Source organism: Macaca nemestrina, chromosome 10 (genome assembly GCF_043159975.1).
Source record: "Macaca nemestrina isolate mMacNem1 chromosome 10, mMacNem.hap1, whole genome shotgun sequence".
Lineage (NCBI taxonomy): Eukaryota > Metazoa > Chordata > Mammalia > Primates > Cercopithecidae > Macaca > Macaca nemestrina.
Window position 1 is genome coordinate 94,100,918 of NC_092134.1, and position 21,697 is coordinate 94,122,614.

The window sequence follows — 21,697 nt, forward strand, 5'->3', positions numbered from 1 at the left end:
GCATGATACTGGTACCAAAACAGAGATATAGGCCAATGGAACAGAACAGAGTCCTCAGAAATAATACCAAACATCTACAACCATCTGATCTTTGACAGTCCTGACAAAAACAAGCAATGGGGAAAGGACTCCCTTTTTAATAAATGGTGCCGGGAAAACTGGCTAGCCATATGTAGAAAGCTGAAACTAGTTCCCTTCCTTACACCTTATACTAAAATTAATTCAAGATGGATTAAAGACTTAAATGTTAGACCCAAAACCATAAAAACCCTAGAAGAAAACCTAGGCAATACCATTCAGGACATAGGCATGGGCAAGACTTCATGTCTAAAACACTAAAAGCAATGCCACAAAAGCCAAAACTGACAAATGGTATCTAAATTACTAAAGAGCTTCTGCACCACAAAAGAAACTACCATCAGAGTGAAGAGGCAACCTACAGAATGGGAGAAAATTTTTGCAATCTACTCATCTGACAAAGGGCCAATATCCAGAATCTACAAAGAACTCAAACAAATTTACAAGAAAAAAAACAAACAACCCCATCAAAAAGTGGGCAAAGGATCTGAACAGACACTTCTCAAAAGAAGACATTTATGCAGCCAATAGACACATGAAAAAATGCTCATCATCATTAGCCATCAGAGAAATGCAAATCAAAACCACAATGAGATACCATCTCACACCAGTTAGAATGGCGATCATTAAAAAGTCAGGAAACAACACAGGTGCTGGAGAGGATGTGGAGAAATACGAAACCTTTTACACTGTTGGTGGGACTGTAAACTAGTTCAACCACTGTGGAAGACAGAGTGGCATTTCCTCAAGGATCTAGAACTAGAAATACCATTTGACCCATTACTGGGTATATACCCAAAGGATTATAAATCATGCTGCTATAAAGACACATGCACATGTATGTTTATTGCAGCACTATTCACAATAGCAAAGACTTGGAACCAACCCAAATGTCCATCAATGATAGACTGGATTAAGAAAATGTGGCACATATACACCATGGAATACTATGCAGCCATAAAAAAGGATGAGTTCGTGTCCTTTGTAGGGACATGGATGAAGTTGGTAACCATCATTCTCAGCAAACTATCTCAAGGACAGAAAACCAAACACCGCATGTTCTCACTCATAGGTGGGAATTGAACAATGAGAACCCTTGGACAAAGGAAGGGGATCACACATTGGTTGGGGGATGGGGGGAGGGGGGAGGATAGCATTAGGTGATGTACCTAATGTAAATGACAAGTTAATGGGTGCAGCATACTAACATGGCACGTGTATACATATGTAACAAATCTGCACATTATGCACATGTACCCTAGAACTTAAAAAAAAAAAAAAAGACAAACTTTAAGAACTTTTTAATAGGTCTAGATTTCAATTTTCTAGGCATAAATTTTCCAAAATTCTTGAAAAATTTACCTTTTAATTACTGAATTAATGAAAATATTCTTTTAATGAAAATCTTATATAAAATATTGATTATTCAAGCTAAAAATACAAAGTTAATGTAAAAAACTAAATATAAAAAGGGGTATAGGCTTTAGCTGATTGATACTGAAACAGCAATAGTAAGCCTATGAAATAGTATTAAAACTGAGCACAAATTAGAGAAAGCAAGCTCAATGCATTTATTTATTCAAACAAATACTCATTTAGCAACAATAATGTTACCCTCTTGGAGCAGACATTCTGATGGGTAGAAATGATGTTAGTCAAATAATCATACACTTGCATATATAATTATGATTCGAAAAAAGTGTTATAAAGAACAAATATGAGGCATTGTGAGCACATAACTGATAGGCCTAATTAGATTGGGGAGCAAAGGAGGGACTTTTCTAATAAGTGACATACTTAAGATGAGACCTAAAGGATGAATAAGAGTAAGGTAGAGGGAACAGATTGTATAAAAGATCTGAAGCAGAAAAGACACTGACAAGCTAAGAAAAGTGAAATGTCAGTAAGTGTGGGGCAGGATGAGAGAGGGAGATCACTAAAAGAAATTGAAGGTGTTAGTCAGGGTCATATCGCAGATGGCCGGTAGTCACTGTAAGGGATATTGATGCTAAAGTAAAATAGGAATCCACTAAAGACTTGCACATGGAAATAACATGATTCAATTTATGTTTGCAAAAGATCGTGAGAGTTGCTAACTAGAAGAAAGTGGGGCAAGTGTGATAGCAGACAGATTTCTTAGGAAACAACCACAGTAGTTCAAGACAAAATATTGACTTGATTGGATGAAGTGACAGAAGGAATCTGGTTGAATGAGGTAGATGAGACAGCGAAAGAAAGGACAAAGTTAAGTACTAAGTTTCTGACATGATCATGTGGGTGGACAGAAAAGGTATCTACTGATATAGGAAATGTCAGAAAAACTCATTTGTGGAGAACCAGGGGATATTCAATTTGAGGTATGAAGAAAATGGAGATTTTTATGAAATATCAAAGATATGTTCAACGGAAAATTGGACATCTAAATAAAGATGAGGGCTAAAGTTTAAAGTTAAGAACTGTCATCATGCAGATAGCACAAAATTCATTGGAGTGTATAACATCACCTAGGGTTTAGAATGTAGGTTAACAGAAGAAGATTGTCCTATGTCAAATCCTAAACTTTACAACATTTATATGGGGGGTAGAGGAAAAGTAGACAAAGGCATGAAGTAGCATTCAGAGAAACACGAAGACAAACAAGATAGTGTGTTATCACAAAAGCAAAGAGTTAAAATTGTTTTTTAAAAAATAAAATAATAATTTATACCAATATTAGGAGTTCTTATGAGATAGATTCAAAAGTATCCAATGAATTTAACAACATAGAAGTCATTGGTGTCTTTAGCAAGAGTTGCTTGGATGGTGAATTAGAGACAAAAGGTAAACAAAATGAAGATGAAAGAATGAATGGAGGAGAATTCCATTTAAACATGTGATTTACCAGCAATGGAGCATTTCTACTCAGAATATACTATGTCACTCCAATTATTCAGGTTGCAGTTTTCAATAACATTTTACAGTTTTCATCTAAATGTGAAGAGTTTATTTTTGAACATATTATTGGTTATTTTACATTTCCAATTATTATTAATGGGTTCTTTTAAAAAGCCTCTTAAAAGAAAGAAAATGTATCTCTATATATTTTTATATATTATATATCATGTGTGTATACACAGTTGACCCTTGAACAACATAGGTTTGAACTGCACAGGTCCAATTATATGTGCATTTTTCTTCAATAAATACATTAGAAAACTTTTTAGAGATTCGTGACAATTTGAAAAAACTCAGAAAATAAGAAAAAGTTAAGTATATCATGAATGCATAAAATATCTGTAGATACTAATTTACTTTATAATTTACTACTGTAAAATATACACGGATCTATTATGCAAAGTTAAAATTTATCAAAACTTTTGCACACAAACATGGCCATAAGTGGCACCATTTACAACCAAGACAAATGTAAATAAACATACAGAAATGTAAACAAATATTCAGTATTAAATCATGACTGCATAAAACTAACTGTAGCACATACTGTACTACTGTAATAATTTCATAGCCACCTCTTGTTGCTGTTGCGGTCTCTCTGGTAAATTGCATATTGTAGTAAAAAGTGATCTCTTGTGGTTCTTGCATATTTTTCACTATGTTTAGTGCAGTAACATACACCTTGAATAACATCCAAGGAGCCACATGAAATGCCACTAGTGATGCTGGAAGTGCTCCCAAGAAGCAGAGAAAAGTCATGGCATTAATTAATTGCTTGAACTGCTTGGTATGTACTATAAACTGGGGTCTGCAGCTGCAGTTTCTCGCCATTTTAAGATACATAAACCCAGCATAAGGACCATGTACAGAAGGACAAATATGACATGTTCTCACTCACATATGGGAACTAAAAAAGTTGATCTCATGCAGGTTGAGAGTAGAATGATAGATACCAGGGACTGGGAAAGGTGTCATTGTCAGGGGGTGGGAGGGATGAAGAGAGGTTGGTTAATGGGTACAAACACACAGTTAGATAGAAGGAATAAGTTCTAATGTTTAATAGCAGAGTAGGATAACTACAGTTAAAAACAAATGTATATTTCAAAATAGCTAGTAGCTATGTCTTAAAACGGTCCCAACACAGAGAAATAAATACTCAAGGTGATAGATATCCTAAATATTCTGGCTTGATCATTACACATTCGAGTCATGTAACAAAACATCATATATACCTGATTAAGTATGTATAAATATTATACATCAACAAAAAATAAATAAAAGGTAAATCTAAGCATGCTTCTTTAGTGAAGCAATTTGAGTTATATTCTTTCAGAGAATTCAACTGTTTAACAAATAGATAACCTTGTAATCTAGTGTTGATAACATGTTATTGGTGATTTTTTTTTTTTTTTTTTTTTTTTTTTTTTTTGAGACAGGGTCTCACTCCATTGCCTGGGCTGGAGTGCAGTGGCACAATCATGGCTCAATGTGACCTCAACCTCCCAGGCTCAGGTGATTCTTCCACCTCAGCCTCCCCAGTAACTGGGACCACAGGCACACACCACCATGTCTGACTAACTTTTTGTATTTGCTTTGGCCATGTTGTCCAGGCTGGTCACGAACTCCTGGGCTCAAGCAATTGCCCACCTCAGTCTCCCAAAATGCTGGGATTACAAGCAGGAACCATCATGCCTGGTTAACTGATATTTCTTACCTTTGTTCATAAGTACTTATTATAATATGTTTATGCATATACATTTAAAATGTAATTATAAGCAGGATCCTTTGGAGATGCATTATTTGGTCTTTTCTTTCAGGGAATGGAACTAGTTAACAAATAGAGAACACTGTAATATAGTGTTGAGAACGTGCTATTGAAGGACAGTCATCTCTTCCTTAGAATTTCTAAGGCCTCATGTGCATGAGTTTACATATACACAAGTAAAAGCTAAATCTAAGTATAGTTCTTTTAAAAAAGAAAGAAAAGGAAAGTTGTGAAGGCAAATGTACTTTTGTGAAATGCCTTTTTACGTTGTTTTAAAAATGTAGCTTTTATGTGGGTGCAGGATTGCTATGACAAAGGCATACTTTTAGACGCTAATGTGATTCAAGAAAAAGTGAAGCCATTCTATGACAACTTAAAGCAAAAGGAAGCTGAAAGATCTAATGCTGGAGAATTTAATGCCAGCAAAAGATGGTTTGATAATTTTAGAAAGAGCTTTGGCTTAAAAAATATCAAGGTAATAGGGGAAGCAGCTTCTGCAGACCAAGAAGCAGCAGATACATTCCCAGATGCCTTTAAAGGAAATCACTGAGGAAAATGGATATCTGCCTAAACAAGTTTTTAATGGAGACAAAAGTGCCCTATTTCAGGAAAAAAAAAAAACAAAAAAACATGCCACATAGGATATTTATTAGGAAGAGAAGCAAGCACCAGGATTTAAGGCAGGATGGGATAGGCTAACTCTACTGCTTTGTGCAAATGCAGTCAGGTTTATGACAAAGATTGCCCTTTTCTATAAAGCTGCTCGCCTTCAAGTTTTGAAGGGAAGGATAAACACCAATTGCCAGTCTCTCAGTAATACAACAAGAAGGCCTGGAAAACAAAAACGCTTTTTCTGAATTGATTCCATCAGTGCTTTGTCCCTGAAGTCAGTAAGTGCTTTGCCAGTAACGGACTGCCTTTTAAAGTTATTTTGATATTGATAATGCCCCAGGTCACCCAGCATTCCATGAGTTCAATACCAAAGGCGTCAAAGTAGTTTATATGTTTTGAAGTACAACATCTCTAATTCAGTCCCTAGATCAGGGAGTCACACTGACCTTTAAGGTTCATTATACATTGTGCTCTATGGAAAGGGTAGCCAATGCAATGGAAGAGAATCCAGGAGAGAGAACATCATAAAAGTTTGGAAGGATTATACCATTGAACATGCCATTACTGTTATAGAAAAAGCCATGAAAGTCATCAAGACTCAGAAAAGAAATCCCTGCAGGAGAAAACTGTTCTAGATATAGAACATGACTTCATAGGATTTACAAGAGCTAATCAAGAAAATCATGAAAGAGATTGTAGATATGGCAAAAAAGGTGAAAGGTGAAGGGTTTCAAAATATGGAGCTTACAAAAACTAAAGAGCTAATAGATACCCTCCAGAGGAATTAACAGAAGACAACTTGATGGAGATGAGTACTTAAGAACCAGTTACAGACGACAAGGAAGAAGACATAAAAGAAGCAGTGCCAGAAAACTCTGACATTAGACAATCTGGCAAAAGTGTTGACCTCTTTTGACTTCTTTATGACACAGATCTTTCTATGATACAGGCTCTGAAGCTAAAGTAAACAGTAGAAGAAGGATTGGTACCATGTAAAAACATTTTTAGAGAAACGAAAAATCAAAACTCAGAAAGAAATAATGATGTATTGCCATAAAGTTACACCAAGTGCGCCTGCCTCTCCTGTCCCCTATTCTACCTCCTCCACCTCTTCTGCCTCTGCTACCAATGAGACAGCAAGACCAACTCTGCCTCTCCCTTCTCCTCCTCAGCCTACTCAACATGAAGATGATGAGGACTGCGACTTTTATGATGATCTATTCCTACTTAATGAATAGTAAATATATCTTCTCTTTCTTAAGATATTAATATTTTCTTTTCTTTAGCTTACTTTATTGTATAAATACAGTATATAATATGTACAACATACAAAATATGTGTTAATCAACTGTTTATGTTATCAGTAAGGATTCTGGCCAACAGTAGGCTATTAGTAGTTAAGTTTTGCAGAGTCAAACATTTTATTCAGATTTCTGACTGAGCAGCATCCCTAAACCCTGCAATGTTCAAAGATAAACTGTACACACATAATGTGTGTGTGTGTTTATGTGTATGTGTATATATATGTGTATATATATAATGTATCCTGATAAAAGGATAAAAGGTGTTTTGTAAATGGCAGTAAAAGCATTATCTTTACAAATGTGAAGAATGGTACTCATTTACATTTTTATTTTACATTTTTGTTTACATTTTTCTTTTGCATATTTTTAAATAGTTGTATATATTTTTGTTTACTTTTTTGTTTATATTAATTTTTACTTACACTATTTGACTCAACATTTTTATAAGGTAAACTATGAGAAAAACAAATAATTATTAATTAATATAACATATATTAATAGGTGAAACAAGCATAACTTACCACATCTGAACTAGAACTGAAACAGCTGTCGGTTGGTCTTGGAGAGTAACTGGTAGACCAACTACTCTGTGCAGAATCAAGAGCTGAAAATAAAGGTTTAATACATGAATAATGGTATTTATGAATACTCTACAACATACATATGCCAAGTAGAAGATATCTGCTGATAAAACAAATTTAGATAACAACATACAACACTTTAAAATGTACCAAAATTAGTTAAAATTGTGGATATTTAGCACCTTACAATTCTGACAGGATTTATGGGTTTATTTTACCCTTAAAAAATGTGTAGCTACAAATGAAATAAGGGTATATAATGTAAGTGAAGAAAACAGAATAAAGAAACTTGGATTGATTTTTCCAACATGTGAATTATATTTTATGAACAAATAAAGTGTTAACCTGAGGGAAGGAAGAAAAAACCAAGTTATTAAGTCCTAAGGCATCAAACATTTGCCAATCTAGTAAATGAAAGTTTACTATGCAATCAAATGCTGTGAATAAAACCTATTCAAAGCATCCAGTTTGATAAATTTTCATTATCTGCTTAATATTACTATTTTACAATTGCAAGTAAAGTTTTAAAATGGGATTGAGATGTAGGTCATGAATCCCTACTATGTATAAATGATAAAGAGCAACCGTAGCTTCAACCACTCCTGTTACCTTGTTTATGAAAATGAGTCTGCTATCAAGAGAAGCAAAAGGCTGCAGAACATGAAACAACAACACATACCAGATCACATACCCTCCTATATGCAATAAACCACGAGCACCTCAGGCCAGGACTAATGCTCTCTGTAACAGCATCTAGCTTCAGTCAACTGAGAGGCAGAGAGAACTTAGCTGAACTCTGATACCCTTATTTCATCATTCTAGAAGGAAATTTATACCCCCACAAAGCAGGTTTCTCCCTGACAACAGAAAGTAGAGTGCACAAAAATGAAGGGTAGAATATTACTACTAACAACGTAATTTAAGGGCATTTCACCCTCATTTCACCAACAAGGTTCATTCAGTCCATAAGTACTGTAAATCCACAGTCATCAGAAAGGAAGAAATTTGTCTGCTGAATGAATGTTCTCATCTTTAACAGTACAGGAAAGGGCATGCAAATGAAAATAAGTACAAATAAACACTTGTTTTGGTGACCATGGCCTTATAGTATAGTTTGAAATCAGGTAGTGTGATGTGTTCAGATTTGTTATTTTCGTTTAGTCTTGCTTTGGCTATGCGGGCTCTTTTTTGGTTCCATATAGATTTTAGAGTTGTTTTTTCTAATTCTGTGAAGAATGATGGTGGTATTTTGATGAGATTGCATTGAATTCATAGATTGCTTTTGGCAGTATGGTCATTTCCACAATATTGATTCTACCCATCCATGAACATGGAATGTGCATGGTACTGGTATAAAAAAAGGCACATAGACCAATGGAACAGAATAGGGAACCCGGAAATAAACCCAAATACTTACAGTCAACTGATCTTCAACAAAGCAAATGAAAACATAAAGTGGGGAAAAGATACCCTTTTCAACAAATGGTGCTGGGATAATTGGCTAGCCACATGTAGGAGATCCTCATCTCTCACCTTATAGAAAAATCAACTCAAGATTGATTACAGACTTAAACCTAAGACCTGAAGTTATAAAAATTCTAGAAGATAACACGGGAAAAACCCTTCTAGACATTGGCTTAGGCAAGGATTTCATGACCAAGAACCCAAAAGCAAATGCAATCAAACAAATATATAGCTGGGACCTAATTAAACTAAAGAGCTTTTGCACGGCAAAAGGAACAGTCAGGAGAGTAAACAGACAACCCACAAAGTGGGAGAAAATCTTCACAATCTATACATCTGACAAAGGACTTATATCCAGAATTTACAAGGAACTCAAATCAATAAGAAAAAAACAAACAATCTCATAAAAAAGTGGGCTAAGGGCATGAATAGACAATTCTCAAAAGAAGATATACAAATGGCCAACAAACACATGAAAAAATGTTCAATATCACTAATGATCGGGGAAATGCAAATCAAAACCATAATGTGATATCACCTTACTCCTGCAAGAATGGCCATAATCAAAAAATCAAAAAACAGTAGATGTTGGCATGGGATTGGTGAACAGAGAACACTTCTACGTTGCTGGTGGGAATGTAAACTAGTACAGCCGCTATGGAAAACAGCGTGAAAATTCCTTAAAGAATTAAAAGTAGGGCTACCATTTGGTCCAGCAGTCCCACTACTGGGTATCTACCCAGAGGAAAAGAAGTCATTATTCAAAAAAGATACTTCCACACACAATTATAGCAGCACATTTCACAATTGCAAAATCATGGAACCAACCCAAACTCCCATCAATCAATGAGTGGATGAAGAAACTGCAGGGTGTGTGTGTGTGTGTGTGTGTGTGTATTTACATATATATGATGGAATAAAAATGCAGCCATAAAAAGGAAGGAATTAACAGTATTTGCAGTGACCTGGATGAGATTGGAAACTATTATTCTAAGTGAAATAACTCAGGAATGGAAAACCAAACATCGTATGTTCTCACTGATATGTGGGAACTATGATATGAAGATGCAAAGGCATAAGAATGATACAATGGACTTTGGGAACTTGGGGGAAAGAGTGGAAAGAGGGAGAGGGATAAAAGACTACAAATATGGTGCAGTGTTTACTGCTTGGGTGATGGGTGCACCAAAGTCTCACAAATCACCACTACTTTCTCATGTAACCAAATATCACCTTTACCCCAATAATTTGTGGTAAAAATTTTTTTAAAACTTAAAAAAAAAACTACTTATTGAGTAACTACTTTATGTAAGGCACTGTGATAGTTATTAAGGACACAAGGTCAGAGCCCTCAAAGTGTTCAGAATCTTGTAGTGGAGAAAGATACACATTTTTTAAGTCACAAAATAAGATGTGACATCATAGAAGATACAAAAGTAGTAGGCGGCTAAGTGTGATGAACCCTAGGGAAAGAGATTTGGTGACAATTTAGAGAAAACACAAGTACAAAGAATAGGTTTTGAATGATGAATAAACAATTTTCAGAGACAAGATGAAAAACTAACATGTGGGATAGAGGGAAAAGAATGTGCAAATATTTCTAAACATTAATGGAGGTACATTTTAGATTGTCCATGATGTTACCTAAGGATGCATTAAAGAGAGGTGAGACAATGAAATCAAGTCAGTTAGATGATTAACTGAATAATCTAGGTGTGAAGTGATTATGACCTGCAATAAAGCAGTGAAATTGGGATAGAGAAGAAGCAAAAGATTCAAGTTTCAAGAAGGCTTCCAAATAGCCTCAATTTTTGCCTGTATGTACATTTAAAAACTTTTCTGTATCTGGTATAACATCAATATCAAAATCTGATAAAGATTGCACACACATACACACATTCTCTCTCTACAGGAAAATCTCACTTATGAATATCAATACGAAAACCTTACACTAAAAAAGTATTAAATTTTTTAAAAAGAACAGAATAAAAAGAAGAACAAAGAATCACAACACAGCAGGACTTGGTGGAATTTACTATAGGAATGCTAAGATGGTCCAAATCACAAAATCCATTAGTAAAATTCACCATTTAAAAAGATCTATATCGGGCCGGGCGCGGTGGCTCAAGCCTGTAATCCCAGCACTTTGGGAGGCCGAGACGGGCTCATCACGAGGTCAGGAATCGAGACCATCCTGGTTAACACAGTGAAACCCCGTCTCTACTAAAAAAAAAAAAAAAAAAAAAAAAAAAAAAAAAAAAAAAATACAAAAAACTAGCCAGGCGAGGTGGCGGGCGCCTGTAGTCCCAGCTACTCGGGAGGCTGAGGCAGGAGAATGGCATAAACCCGGGAGGCGGAGCTTGCACTGAGCTGAGATCCGGCGACTGCACTCCAGCCTGGGTGACAGAGTGAGACTCCGTCTCAAAAAAAAAAAAAAAAAAGATCTATATCAAAATGAAGTATCACCTCACACCTCTTAGGGTGACCACTGTCAGAAAAAAACAAAAAATAACAAATATTGGCAAGGATGTAGAAAAACTGGAACCTTTCTGAACTGCTGGTGGGAATGTAAAATGGTGCAGCAACTACGGAAAATGGTATGAAGATTTCTCAAAAAAATAAAAATAGAACTACTATATAATCCAGAAATATAACTTCTGAATATATATCTAAAATAACTGAAAGCAGGACCTAGAAGAGATATTTGCATACTTATGTTCATTGCAGCATTATTCACAATAGCCAAGAGTCAGAAACAACCTAAATGACAATCAATGAAAGAATGGATAAAGAAAATATGGTATATGCATACAATTGAATACTATTCAGCAATGAAAAAGAAGGAAATCTTGTTATATACTACAATGTGGATGAAACTCAAGGACATTATGTTAAGTGAAACAAGCCATTATAAAAAAGATAAATACTACATGATTTCACCTACTAGGTATATAAGTAGAATATAGAAACAGAAGGTAAAATGGTAACGGTCAGGGGCTGGGGAGAGTGGCAAGTAGGAAATTGTTGTTTAGGGAGTGTGAGAGACAGGACGAGGGTCTGTTACACAACAATGTGCATGTGGTTGACAATATTGTATTGTACACCTGGAAACTGTTGAGAGGATAAATGTTATGTTGCATGCTTTTTTGCAACAATAATGCAAAAAGACATATGAATAAAAATTAATAATCATTCCCATAGATCCCATAGATGCTAAGAATCACTTTCTCCCAAATTACTGATTCATCAAAAACACCTCACAAGAAAAAAAAAGCTATTGGCAAAACACACACACACACACACACACACACACACACGAGCCTAAGCCCCAAATTCAGAACCTTACTTAATACAGAAACACAGGATATATATTCATGCTAAAGTAGCTGTGTGTGTGTGTGTGTGTGTGTGTGTGTGTGTGTGTGTGTGTGTGTCAGAAGGCACTACAGATAAATCTAAAAAGAAACATGCAGAATCTATGTGAGGAAGACTTCAGGAAAGTGCTTGAAGGTATTTTAAGCAACTACTAAATATAAAAAACTAGACTGAATTAATGAAAGGACATCTTATGTTCTTAGATAGACTACTCAACATTATTAGGATAATAATTCACACTAAACTAACACAGTTAACAGTTTCCTAATAAAAATTAAAACTTTTCTTTTGGACTTAAGTTGATTTTAAACGTTATATGAAAAAGCAATCCAACAATAACCAGAAAAAACTTTTTAAAAAGTGCAAAGAGGCATGTAATTCTTCAAGAAATTAAACATTTATAAAAAGATGATTTTTAAAAAGCGGTATGGTATTGGCACATGAAGATTAGGAAAGATCAATGAAACAATTAAGAAACCCACACAATAGGTTAGCTACATATGAAAAGTTATTATATAAAAAAGGTAGTATCACAAATACCTAGGGAAAAGATGTATTTTTAAAACTTGGCTGGGCGCGGCGGCCCATGCCTGTAATCCCAGCACCTTGGGAGGACGAGGCAGGGGGATCACGAGGTCAGGAGATCGCGGCCATCCTGGCTAACATGGTGAAACTCCGTCTCCACTAAAAAAATGTAAAAAATTAGCCAGGCGTGGTAGCAGAAGAATGGCGTGAACCTGGGAGGCGGACCTTGCAGTGAGCTGAGATTGCGCCACTGCACTCCAGCCTGGCCGACAGAGCCAGACTCCGTCTCAAAAACAAACAAACAAACAAAACCTTGGACTGATAGAAACCTCATGCCTTAAATCAACTCAAAATCCAAATGGATTAAAGAACTAAATTTAAAAATATAAAAGCATACTAATACTAGAAGAAAATATGGTATGTTCTTTTGTAACTTGGAAGTGTGGAGAGTCTGGAGAGTCTAAATCCAGAAATAAAAGAAAAAATTGATCAATTTAACTACATAAAGAAGATAAACCTTCTGCAAAGCAAGAGACACTATATGCAAAGACTAAACAAAATAAATCAAAAACCAACATTAAACTAGAAGAAAACATTTGCCACATATCAAAATATACATGCTTTTACTTTTTAATTTTTATGGATACATAGTAGGTGCATATATTTACGGGGTATATGAGATGTTTTGATACAGGGATACAATGTATAATAATCACATGAAAACTGGGGTATTCATCCCCTAAAGCATTCATCCTTTGTGTTATCTAATTATATTGTTTTCGTTATTTTAAAATGTACAATTCAATTTTTATTCACTATAGCTACCTTGCTGTGCTAGCAAATACTAGGTCTTATTCATTCTTTCTAATTAAAATTTTTGTACCTATTAACCATCACCACCCTCCCAACCCCACCACTACCCTTTCTAGCCTCCAGTAACCATTATTCTACCCTCTTATTTCCATGAGTTCAATTGCTTTGATTTTTAGATCCCACAAATAAGTGAGAACATGTGTTGTCTTTCTGGGCCTGGCTTGTTTCACTTAACATAATAACCTCCAGTTCCATCCATGCTGTTGCAAATGACAGGATTATTCTTTTTTTATGATATTTTCTGGAGTTAGGCAAGTTGATTTTAAAGGTTATATGAAAAAGTAATCAAGAATAACCAGAAAAAAACCTTTTTAAAAAAATGAGAGGGGTGTAACTTCTCAAGAAATTAAACATTATAAAATAATAATTATTATCATTATTAGATTACATATAATTAGATTATTAGATTGTGTTTAATTAACACATTTTCTTTAGCGATTCATTTTGTGATGGACACTTAGGTTGCTTCCAAATCTTGGCTATCACGAACAGTGCTGCAACAAACATGGGAGTGCAGGTATCTCTCTAATATACTGATTTCCTTTCTTTTGGGTATATATCCAGCAGTGGGATTGCTTGATCACATGGTAGCTCTATTGCTAGTTTTTTGAGGAACCTCCAAACTATTCTCCATAGTGGTTGTACTAATTAATGTTACCATCGATAGTGTATAAGGGTTCCGTCTCTCCATATCCTCACCAGCGTTTGTTATTGCCTGTCTTTGGGATATGTCATTTTAACCGAGGTGAGATGATATCTCACTTTACTTTTGATTTGCATTTCTTTGATGATCAATGATGTTGAGTACTTTTTCACATGCCCCTTCCATGTGTATGTCTCTTTTGAAAAATGTCTATTCAAATATGTGGCCTATTTCTTCTTGAGATTATTAGATTTTTTTCTATACAGTTGTTTAAACTCCTTATATATTATATTAATCCCTTGCCAGATGGGTAATTTGCAAATATTTTCTCCCATTATGGGTTGTCTCTTTACTGATTGTTTCCTTTATTGTGTAGAAACTTTTTAACTTGATGTGATCCCATTTACCATTTTTGCTTTGGTTCCCTATGCTTGTTATTATTCCAGAAATTTTTACTCAAACGAATGTCCTGGGGAATTTCCTCAGTGTTTTCTTGTGGTAGTTCCATAGTTCAAGGTCTTAGATTTAAGTCTTTAATCCATTTTGCTTTGATTTTTGTACATGGTGAGAGATAGGGGTCTAGTTTCATTCTTCTGCATACAGATATCCAGTTTTCCCTGCAACATTCATTGAAGAGACTGTCTTTTCCCAGTGCATGTTCTTGGCACCTCTATCAAAAATGAATTCATTGGAAATGTGTGGAATTGTTTCTGGGTTCTCTATTCTGTTCCATTGGTCTATGTGTCTGTTTTATGCTGGTACCATGCTGTTTTGGTTACTATAATTCTGCAGTATAATTTGAAGTAAGGTAATGCTATTCCTTCAGTTTTGTTTCTTTTGCTTAGGATAACTTCAGCTATTCTTGGTCTTTCATGGTTCCATGTAAATTTTGGGATTAGTTTTTCAATTTCTGTTAATAATGTCATTCGTATTTTGATAGGGATTACATTGAATATGTAGATTGCTTCAGGTAGTATGGACATTATAAACAATATTGATTCTTCTAATCCATGAACAGGGAATATCTTTCCATGTTTTGGTGTCCTCTTCAGTGTCTTTCATCGGTGTTTTACAGTTTTATTATTGAGCTCTTTCACTTCTTTGGTTAATTCCTAGGTACTTAACTTTATTTGTGGCTACAGTAAATGGAACTACTTAAAAAAATTTTTTTCAGACTGTTCACTGTTGGCATATAAAAATGCTACTGAATTTTGTACGATGATTTTGCCTCCTGCAACTTTACTGATTTTGTTTATCAATTCTAATAGGTTTTTGATGGAGTCTTTAGGTTTTTCTAAATATAAGACCACATCATTGGCAAACAAGGATAATTTGACTTCTTTCTTCCAGGCTGGATGCCCTTTATTTCTTTCTCTTTTCTCATGCTGTAGATAGAACTTCCAGTACTATGTTGAATAAGAATGAAAGTGGGCATATTTGTCATGTTCCAGATCTTAGACGAAAGCCTTTCAGTTCTTCCCCATTAAGTACTATACTAGCTGTGGGTCTATCATATCTGGCTGTTATTATGTTGAGTTATGTTCCTTCTATATTCAGGGTTTTTTGACGATTTTTATCATGAAGGGATGCTAAATTTTTATCAAATGCTTTTTCAGCATCAATTGAAATGTTCATATGTTTCTTGCCCTTCATTCTGCTGTTATGATGTATCACATTGATTGATTTGTGTATCTTGAACCATTCTTGTATCCCAGGGATAAATCCCACTTGGTCATAATGAATAATCTTTTCAATGTCCTTTTGAATTGTATTTGCTAGTATTTTGTTGAAGATATTTGCATCAACATTCATCAGAGACACTGACCTGTAGTTTTCTTTTCTTGATGTATTTGTCCGGTTTTGGTATCAGGGTAATACACTGCCTTATAGAATGGGTTTGGAAGTAGTCCCTCTTCCTCCATTTTTCAGAATATTTTTAGTAGGACTGGTATTAGTTCTTCTTTACATGTTTTGTAGAATTTAGTGGTGAAGCCTTCAAGTCCCAGGCTTTTCTTTCCTGGGAGACTTTTTATTACAACTTCAATCTAGTTCCTGATTATTGGACTGTTCAGGTTTTGGATTTCTTCGTGGTTCAATCTTGGTAGATTGTGCGTGTCTAGGAATTTATCCATTTCTTCTATATTTTCCAACTTATTGGCATGTAGTCATTCACAGTAGCCACTAATGATCCTTTCAATTCTTGTTATCAGCTATAATGTTCCTTTTTCATCTCTGATTTTATTTAAATCTTCTCTCTTTTTCTTAGTCTAGCTAAATGTTTGTCAATTTTGTTTAATTTTTCAAAAACCAACTTTTTGTTTCATTGATATTTTGTACTGTTTGCTTCATTTCAATATCATTTATTTCTGTTTGTCTTTATTATTTCTTTTCTGCTACTAATTTTGGGTTTGGTTTGTTCTTGCTTTTCTAGTTCTTTAAGATATATAGGTAAGTTGTTTATTTGTTGTTTTTCTTCTTTTTTGATGTAGGCTTTTAGACCTACAAACTTCCCTCCTAGCACTGCTTTTGCTGTATCCCACAGGTTTTGGTATATTGTGTTTCAATTATCATTTGTTTCAAGGAATTTTTCAATTTCATTCTTAATTTCTTCATTGACCCACTGGTCATTCAGGTGCATATTGTTTAATTTTCATGTATTTGTATAGTTTCCAAAATTCCTCATTGTTGATTTCTAGTTTTATTCCATTGTAGTTAGAAAAGATACTTGATATCATTTCAATTTTCAAAAATGTTTTAAGACTTGTTTTGTTGCCTAACGTATGTCTATCTTTGAGAATGATCCATGTGCTGAGGAAAAGAATGTCTATTCTGTAGCTACTGGATGAAATGTTATGTAAATATCTATTAGGTCCATTTGATCTATAATACAGATGAAGTCTGGTGTTTCATCATTGTTTTCTTTCTGGAAGATCTGTCTAATGCTGAAAGAGGAATGTTGAAGTCTCCAACTATTATTGTATTGGGGGTGTATCTCTTCCTCCTTCACTCTAATAATATTTGCTTTATATATCTGAGTGCTTCAGTGTTGGGTGCATATATATTTTAAATTGTTATATCCTCTTTCTGAATTGGCCCCCTCCACGAGTGTGGAGCCCTCATGTCCTAACTACCTCTTTAATGGTCTCACCTCTTAACACTGTTGCATTAGGGATTAAGTTTCATTAAGTTGCATCAGAGTTTATATAATGACCTTCTTTGGTCTCTTATAATTTTTGTCTTGAAATTTATTTTGTCTAATATACATTTAGCTACTCTTGCTCTTTTTTGGTTTCTATTGGCTTGGAATATCTTTTTCTATCCCTTTATTTTCTGTCTCTGTGTGTCTTTATAGGTAAAATGTGTTTCTTATAGGCAACAGATCATTGGGTTTTATTTTTTATCTATTCAGCCACTCTATATCTTTTGATTGGAGAGTTTAATCCATTGACAGTCAAAGTCATTATTGATAAGTAAGGACTTACTGCTGCTATTTTGTTATCTGTTTTTTGGCTGTTTTGTGGTCATCTCGTCTTTCCTTCCTTCTTGTCTTCCTTTTAGTAAAGGTGATTTTCTGTGGTGATATAATTTATTTTCTCACTTTTTATTTTTTGTGTATCTGTTGTATGATTTTATCATAACGCTTGCAAATACAATCTTAGAACCGATGATTTTAAGCTGATAACAACTTAATTGTTTGCATAAAAAATGAGCAAAAAGAAAACTAGTAAAAATTCTACCCCTTAACTTCATTCTCCTGCTTTTCAACTTTCTGTTGTTTCTATATATATCTTATTATATACTCTATGGTTTGAAAAGTTGATATAGTTACTATTTTTGATTAGTTCATCATTTAGTGTTTCTACTTCAGATATGAGTAGTTTGCACACCACATTTACAGTGTTATAATATTCTGTTTTTCTGTGTACTTATTATTATCAGTGAGTTTTTTACCTTCAGATGATTTCTTCTTGCTCATTAACTTTCTTTTCTTTCTGATTGAAGTATTCGTTTTAGCATTTTCTCGCAGAACAGGTCTGGTATTGATAATCCCTCAGCTTTTCTTTGTCTAGGAAGTCTTTATTTCTACTTCATGTTTGAGGGATATTTTTGCTGGATATACTATTTTAGGGTAAAAGGTTTTTTCCTTCAGCACTTTAAATATGTCATGCCACTCTCTCCTGGCTTGTAAGGTTTCCACTGCAAAGTCTGCTCCCAGACGTATTACAGCTCCATTGTATATTATTTGTTTCTTTTCTCTTGCCACTTTTAGAATCCTTTCTTTATCCTTGATCTTTAGGAGTTTACTAAATGCCTTGAGGTGGTCTTCTTTGGGTTAAATCTGCTAGGTGTTCTACAACCTTCTTATACTTGGATATTGATATGTTTCTCTAGGTTTAGGAGGTAAAAGGCCAATAACTACTATTAGATTTGCCCTTTTGAAGCTATTTTCTAGATCCTGCAGGCATACTTCATTCTTTTTTATTCTTTTTTCTTTCGTCTCCTCTGACTGTGTATTTTCAAACTGTCTGCCTTCAAGCTAATTCTTTGTGCTGCTTGATCAATTCTACTATTAAGATTCTAATGCATTCTTCAATATGTCAATTGCATTTTTCAGATCCAGAATTTACGCTTGATTCTTTTTAATTATTTCAATCTCTTTGTTAAATTTGTCTGATATACTTCTGAATTCCTTCTCTTTGTTATCTTGAATTTCACTTTCCTCAAAACAGCTATTTTTAATACTCTGTCTGAAAGGTCACATATGTCCATTTCTCCAGGGTTGGTCCTTGGTGCGTTATTTAGTTCATCTGGTGAAGTAGTTTTCCTGGATGGTCTTGCTACTTGTAGATGTTCATTTGTACCTGGGCATTGAAGAGTTAGCTATTTATTGCAGTCTTCACAGTCTGGGCTTGTTCTCATCCATCTTGGGAATGCTTTCCAGGAACTCAAAAAGGACTTGGGTGTTAAGATCTAAGCTGTATCTGCTTTAGGGGCACCCCAACGCTGTGGTTCTTGCAGACTTGTAGACATACTGCCTTGATTGTCTTAGACAATATCTGGGAAAATTTTCTGCATTACCAAGCAGAGACTCTTGTCACTGCCCTTACTTTCTTCCAAATGAATAGTCTCCCTCTCTGTTCTGAGCCATCTGAAGCTCAGTGTGGAGTGACATAAGCACCCCCATCGCCACGACCATCAGGACTGTGCTTGGTCAGATGTTAAACCAGCACAGCACTGGGTCTCAACCAAGGTCCACTGTAACCACTACCCGGCTACTGTCTATGCTTTCTCAAGGCCCTAGGGCTCTACAATCCATGGGTGGCAAAGCTGGCCAGGTCTGTGTCCTTCCCTTCAGGATGTCAAGTTCCCCCAGGCCCCAGGTGGATCCAGAAGTGCTGTCTCAGAACTGGGAGCCAGGAACTACAGTCAAAAACCTTAGCAGCCTACCTGGTATTCTATTTTACTGGGGCTGAGCTTACATTCAAACCACAAGACACAGTCCTTCCCAGTCTTCCCTTTCCAAAGGCAGACGAACCTCAACCCATGGCCATCACAACCCAGGCCTACAGGGAGTACTGCCAGAGTACCAGTGATGTTCCCTTATGACCCAAGGGTTCTTCAGTCAGCTTGTGGTGAATGATGCCTAGCTGGGAGTCACCCCTCAGCACAGTGGACTCCCCCTCTGGTCTAGGGCAGGTCCAGAAATGCCATCCAAGAGCCAAGTCCTGGAATCCAAGAGCCAAGTCCTGGAATTGGGGACCCCAAGAGCCTACTTGGTATTCTACCCCCATGGCTGTGCTGGTACCTAAGATGCAAGACAAAGTCCCCTTTACTTTTCTCTCTGCTTTTCTCAAGTGAAGAGTCTTGTCCTATAGCCATCACAGCTGGAAATGTACTGAGACTCACCTGATGCCACCAAGTCTCAGAGTCTCACCCAAGGCCCTCAATGCAGTCCCTGGATATCACTGATGGTTATTCAGGGCCCCAGGGCTCCTCAGTTAGCAGGTGATGAATCCTGCCAGGATTGGGTCCTTCCCTTCAAGGATATAGGTGTCCTTCTTGCCCAAAGAGTGTCCAGAAATGTCATCTTGGAGCTAGGGCCTGGAAAGGGGACATCATGACTCTGACCTGTGCCCTATCTTACTGTGGCTAATCTGGTATGCAGGATGTAAGACAAAGTCCTCCCCACTCTTCCCTCTCCTCTCCTCAAGCAGAAGGAAGGGGTCTGTTTTGGAGCTGCAAGCTGAGTGGTCTGGGTTAAGGGAGGGGTGACTGCCATACTCCCTTAGCTGCCCCAACTGGTGATTCAATAGAACACATGCCATCCCCAGTCCACAGTCTCTGGCCCTAGTTCAGCACTAGGACTCACCTAGGAGTTGTAGTCCTTGTGGCCTAGACTGCCTTTCAAATTTACTTAGAGCACCAGAGCACTTTAGCCCATAATAGGAGGGCTTATGCAAACTCAAGTATTGACCACAAGCATCAGCAATTCCCCTCTGGCTAGGGCTAGTTTAAATACTCTCTCCATGGGTAGACATCAGCTGAGTTTGGTCCAGTTTTGCTTTCTGTTACAACACAGCACTGAGTTCAATGCCTCAAAATTGCTACACTGACTGTCCCTCTCCCCAGTACAAAGAATCACTCTCCGCACTGTGTCCCACTCCCAGGGAATGGGGAAAGGGTGGCGTCAGTGACTCAAGACGATTTTTCCTACTTGTTCAGTGCCTCTTTCAGTGATGCGAAGTTAAAACCAGGTACTATGAGTGCTCTTACGCAGTTCTTAGGAAGGTGTTTTTTGTGTGTAGAAAGTTGTTAAATTGGTGGGCTTGTGGGTGGTGTCTTCTATTCCGCCATCTTGTTTCACCCCTCATCTACATCTTGTTAATATTTAAAGATCTCTTAATATCTCTTAAAGATCTCTTAAATATCAAGGAAAAAAATGCCAAAACCCAAGGGGGCAAAAGATGTGAATGGAGAATTCACAGAAAAAGAATCGCAAATAGCCAATGAACATTTTTTAAAGATGCTCAACTTCACACATAGCGAAGTGCAAACAAAAACTTCTATCTGTCCATCCCCCTGCGAGACTCAGCAAAATTCCTAAATTTGACCACAATCCCTGTTGGTGAGGCTGTGGAATAAAATATACACTGCTAATGGAATTGCCAAATGGTGACACAAGGAACTTGGAAATATACATATATCAAAATTGAAATTCAGCAATATCTATCAAATACCAGCATATTTCTCCTTCAACTCAGCAATGTCCCTCCCAGAAATTACCCTGAAAATGTACTTTCACAAATAAGAAACATTGCACAAAGTTGTTTACTTAAACAGTATTTGTAAGAAAAATATACTGGAAATAGCCCAAATGTCCATCAATAGGGCATTGACTGAAAAAACTACAGTTCATGCATGTAATGGACTACTAAATGGTCATACGTAAAGGATGAAGAAATACCTAGCACTAACACAGAGGAATCTATAGGATATTTTATTAAATAAATGAATTCACTTAATTCTTTTATAAAATATTCTA

The 21,697-nt window shown here is 35.9% G+C and overlaps 1 protein-coding gene across 8 annotated transcripts in view; it reads right to left on the bottom strand.

Moving 5' to 3' along the window:
• REDIC1 (regulator of DNA class I crossover intermediates 1) overlaps positions 1-21,697 on the bottom strand; it is a 172,892-nt gene that overhangs the window by 79,799 nt on the left and 71,396 nt on the right. For all 8 annotated transcript variants that reach the window (XR_011609238.1, XR_011609237.1, XR_011609239.1 and 5 more), the window contains one exon: positions 7,215-7,297. Coding sequence is in view for 5 of the 8 variants with exons in the window: in XM_071071892.1 (XP_070927993.1) it covers positions 7,215-7,297 (83 nt within the window). In the remaining 3 variants the exon portion in view is untranslated. The remainder of the gene's footprint in view (positions 1-7,214; positions 7,298-21,697) is intronic.